The sequence below is a fragment of the Lepisma saccharinum genome, chromosome 23 (assembly GCF_977018435.1).
Source record: "Lepisma saccharinum chromosome 23, izLepSacc3.1, whole genome shotgun sequence".
Lineage (NCBI taxonomy): Eukaryota > Metazoa > Arthropoda > Insecta > Zygentoma > Lepismatidae > Lepisma > Lepisma saccharinum.
In genome coordinates this window covers 2,708,793-2,713,755 of record NC_139251.1, presented here as the reverse complement: position 1 = coordinate 2,713,755, position 4,963 = coordinate 2,708,793, and the positions used below count along the sequence as shown (strand labels likewise).

Here is a 4,963-nt window from a genome sequence, read left to right as displayed (position 1 = left end):
TTTACGAATATGTATTAATGTGTTTCTACAGAGAAGAAAGTACATGAGTAAGTAATATTTATGAATCGTGTGTGTTAAAATATACAACATGCCTACGAATATTTTTCGATTCTAGAAGCAGCATAGCATTATTCATCCGGTTTAAACCTATGTTCCAAGCTGATGTCTTGCCTCTATTTCTGTGCATTTTCGGATTAGGCGTAACATGGATTCATCAAACAGAAGGCCAAAAGCACTTGAAACTTCCCCTGCACAAATCCGTCGTTTGGCGTATCTTGTAGGTCCACCATGCTCCTTCAGTACATTCACGGCAGCTTTCCTTCCTGTCACCTTAATATGACCCTTGTCTATCTCCCAAACAGAACTGTCTCTTCCCAACCAAACCTCCTTTTCACTAACCCGAGCATCTCCTCCTGCCTCTTCTCTGCTGTGCGAAGACGTTGTTGCAACTGTTTCAATGGGCATGTCATCATCTCGGTCCACACACCACCGCATCCTCATCCGAAGATTATGATAGAGGATAGGGTAGTGTTTCTGGACCTGATCCTCCAGAATCTTGACTTGAGTGCCCCCTTCTTCCTCAGATAGCTCGAGAGGGCTTTCAATTTGCTGCGAAGACAACTCACGCTTACACGACATCTTCTCAAGTCAAGTACTCACTGATGAATGTAAGATCGAGGAACAAACACTTTGCTAGTTCAAATCGAAACACCTGCATTTCTAGTAAAAGGAACCCGCGACCAACAATGAAGTAACAATCGTTGCACGTGTAAAAAACATGTAAAGAAAGATAAGTTAGCTTTCGAACAATGAAAATAACAATAACACAAGCCTACAATCGGGCATTCCAATGATTTTCTTATGACGGTGAAAATGACCTTTCGTCGTTGTTCCGTACCTTGTGCTTTTGGAGCCAAGATGGCCGCCATGTTATTCTCTGGACACTAGTGCTTCCTGAAGGAAAGAGAGTGAATAGTCTGTGAGGAGAGAAGCAACGCTATGTAAGAGACGTATTGCAGGTTGGCTACAAATAATGTATATCTTGCGACGAATACATCAGTTCGATGTAATTGAGTGTCTCATTTATGTGTATTGGTCTACCTACAGCAGCATTACCTTCCTGGAAATACTACAAATAGCGGCCGAAAGAAGAAAAGTGTCTTCTTGTTGGATGACGGCCGCGAACATGGGCCTCCTTGTGCCGGATGTTGGCTGCGATCAGCATTCGTTGTATGTTGTGTTGAACTTTTGTGCTAGCGTGCATTCGTGAACTGTGAATAAATACATTGACATACTGTTTGCTACGTGTAACCAATTTCAGTGCACCTTTTGTAGTGCCAGGAAGTGTTTCGTGCGTGCATTGTAGTTTGGACAACAACAATCCGTGCGCGACTCAATAAACATGGAAGCCATATCGGCAGCAAAGACAGTGCTCAAGCGAGAAGTTACTCGCCTTGAGAATAAAGTGAACGCGGGATTATTGGACAATGTGACAATCGCGTTATCGGTAAACAAAACCAAACAACTAACGGACGATTGTAAACAGTTATTATTAGACCAGGCTAGTGCGTGTGATGATGCAACTTTTGAGAGTTAGGACTGTGAAATCGGTTGTATTCAAGACCGTTTGGATGCAACCATGTGCAGGCTTTGTTAGTTGCAGCAGCAACAGACTCAAGCTACGGTGACGTCATCGACAGAAGCACAAACAAGTGAAGTGCGTCTCCCGAAGCTCTCGCTGCCTGTGTTCACGGGACAATTACAAGAGTGGCTTTCTTTCCGTGATTTGTTTATCGCGTCGGTGGACAAAAACAAACAGTTATCCAGTGCGCAAAAGCTACAGTATTTGAAAGCTTCGTTAAAGTAGCAACCTGCATTGCTTATCCAGTCCATGTCGGTGACTGATGATAACTATGCAGAGCGTGGAACATTCTAAATTCGCGTTATCAAAACAAACGGGAAATTGTTATGGACACAATCAAGCGTTTAGTCGCGCAGCCCACAGTGCAACGTGAATCCGCAGCAGCCTTACGAAGCCTGCTGGACACAACTACCGAGTGTGTTCGCGTGTTGCAAGTGCTGGACATTCTCATGGAACATTGGCATCCTATCCTAGTATTTCATGTGACAGAAAAAATGGACAGTGATACTAGACAACAATGGGAACTTTCATTAAAGACAACCGAGTTGCCTACGTTTCAGGAGTTGAGTGACTTTCTTGATCAGCGTTCTCGTGCATTATCAGCTTCAAATCTCATTGCTCAGAGATTGATGCAGTCGACTCACAATAGCTCCCAGTTCAAGGGTGTGTATCATGCAGTGTCGAATGATACCTGTGAAAAATGTAAACTGCATCATGCGCTATACAAGTGCAAAGACTTCAAGAGCCTTACGGTGATGGACAGAATGAGATTTGTTAGAGAAAAGGTTTGTGTTATAATTGCATTCAAAGTCATCATAGGGCATCGGTATGTGACTCAGGGGCGTGCCGCGTTTGCAATATAAAGCATCATACGTTGTTACACTATTATAAGCAGAATGACTCTAGTGAAACAACAACTTCCCCCCCAAGAAGTTTCTTCTCATGTGGCTGGAGAAGAAGACAAGGGACTAAAGCCAGTGTTGCTATCCACTGCAGTTGTGTATGTGCAGGGAAGAGATGGTGTTTATCAACCAGTTCGTGCGCTCTTAGACTGTGCCTCAGAGACTTCCTTTGTCACCTCACGCTGTGTGCAAAGGTTAGGCTTACGTCAGCATAAGGCAGACATCACTGTGAATTGAATTACAGCAACAGGCGTAGGTGTAGGCAGTGCAGTAGTGGATCTACAATTCCAACCCAATAGCAGAATAAAAACATTCACCACAAGGCAATCGTACTTCCTAAAATAACAGGAAACATTCCCAGGGAACCTTTACCAGACTTCAGGAAGTGGACACATATTCAAGGACTGAAGTTGGCAGATCCAAGGTTTTATGTGATGGAACCGGTGGACATTTTACTTGGAGCAGATTTGTTTCCTTTTCTTATGCAAAGTGGCAAACGTGTTGGGCCAAAGGGAACACCTACTGCACTACGTACTGTTCTTGGTTGGATTCTTTGTGGTAGTGTGGACTTTCCCAAGGTAAGGGCAGTAGCATCATTTCATGCATCTTGTAGTTCTTCGGCAGTTCTGGGAGGTAGAGGAGGTCCCAAGGCAAATGCATCTGACATTAGAGGAGATACAATGTGAAGAGCACTTTTCGGTGACACATGTTCGAGAAAACAATAAGTTCAGTGTGAGCCTTCCATTCAAGGATGACAGTCTTCCCTTAGGATACTCTCGTGAAACAGCTGTGGCGAGATTACAGCAAATGGAACGGAAGTTTGCAAGGTCTCCTGTTTTTCTTCAGAATTACTCAGAATTCATGCATGAATATTTAGACTTGGGACATATGGAGCCTGTTCCTGCAAGTGAAGTAAAAAATAAACCATGTGATAGTTTCTATTTACCGCATCATGCTGTAATCAATCCAAATTCCACCAGTATACATCCTCGTGTAGTTTTTGATGCCAGTTCAGTGACTTCAACAGGGATTAGTCTCAACGATAAGCTTGAAGTTGGGCCAAAATTGGAAGGTGATATCTTTTCATTGTTACTCAGGTTCAGGAAGCATCAAATTCCTTTGTGTGCAGACATTTCCAAAATGTATAGACAAATATTGATCCATCCATCAGATACAGACTTTAAGCGAATAGTGTGGCGCGACAATCCTAAAGAATTGATAAGGGACTATAGGCTACTCACGGTGACGTATGCGACATCCAGTACACCTTATCTTGCAACAAAGTGTCTTCAACAATTAGCTATTGATGAAATGAATGCATTTCCATTAGCAGCCCCAGTGTTATTAAATGATTTTTTTTATGTTGACGATTTGGTATCTGGTGCCAGCAATGTGAAAGAAGCTATCGAATTGCAGTCACAATTGATACAGTTACTAGCAAAGGGTGGTTTTGAGTTACGTAAATGGTCCTCTAGTGAGAGACAAGTGTTGACAGCAGTACCTGTAGAATTGAGAGAAACTAATGTGCCTTTAGATATCCATTGCAGTGAACTTGTGAAAACGTTAGGTCTAAGGTAGCATCCTGGTACTGACAACTTCACTTTTCTTGTGACTTTACCACCAATACGTCACACATTGACGAAAGATTATTGTTATCTGACATTGCAAAATTGATTGATCCTCTTGGTTTCTTATCCCCAACAGTCATACAAGCAAAAATACTTATTAAAGAATTGTGGAAGGAAAAGTTGGGCTGGGATGAGGCATTATCCGTGGAAACATGCGAACTGTGGCTACATTTTTGTAGTGAACTTCCTGTACTGCAACAATTACAAATAAAACGTGCTATTGTATCTGCAAATCCTATAGCTTGTCAATTAGTGGGTTTCTGTGATGCATCACAACAAGCATACTGTGCAGTAGTGTACCTTCGCTCAGTTTATGTCAATGGTCATGTTGAAATGAGGTTGGTAGGAGCAAAGACTAAGGTGGCTCCAATCAAGCAAATGTCTCTACCAAGGCTAGAACTATCAGCGGAAGTTTCATTGACACGATTGCTCGTAGTAATCTCCAATGCACTATCCTACAAATTGGAAGATGCATGCATGTGTGTGGGCTGATTCTACCATTGTGCTTGCTTGGTTATCCTCAACACCAAGCAGGTAGAAAACATTTGTAGCAAATCCAGTGGCAGAAGTGCAGGAGAGTTTTCGTCGTGAACAATGGTCACACATCCTGGGAAAATGAAATCCTGCAGATCTTGCTACAAGAGGTATCAGTGTTTCAGCCTTAGCTCAGTGTGAGTTATGGTAGGCGGGACCAGAGTTCTTACGAGCAACTTCATTGGCAACGTTTGATCATCATGAGAAAAGCAACGAATTTTTGAAGAAGTTACAAAAGAAGAGAAGAAGATTGCCGT

General features: G+C 42.6%; 1 protein-coding gene across 1 annotated transcript; it reads left to right on the top strand.

Annotated features, from left to right (window-relative positions):
* The first annotated feature begins 3,144 nt into the window (after positions 1 to 3,144).
* LOC145977831 (uncharacterized) lies at positions 3,145 to 4,122 on the top strand. The gene has a single exon (XM_083110149.1). It carries the CDS (start codon positions 3,145 to 3,147, stop codon positions 4,120 to 4,122), a length of 978 nt encoding a protein of 325 aa, XP_082966275.1.
* Positions 4,123 to 4,963: the final 841 nt, after the last annotated feature.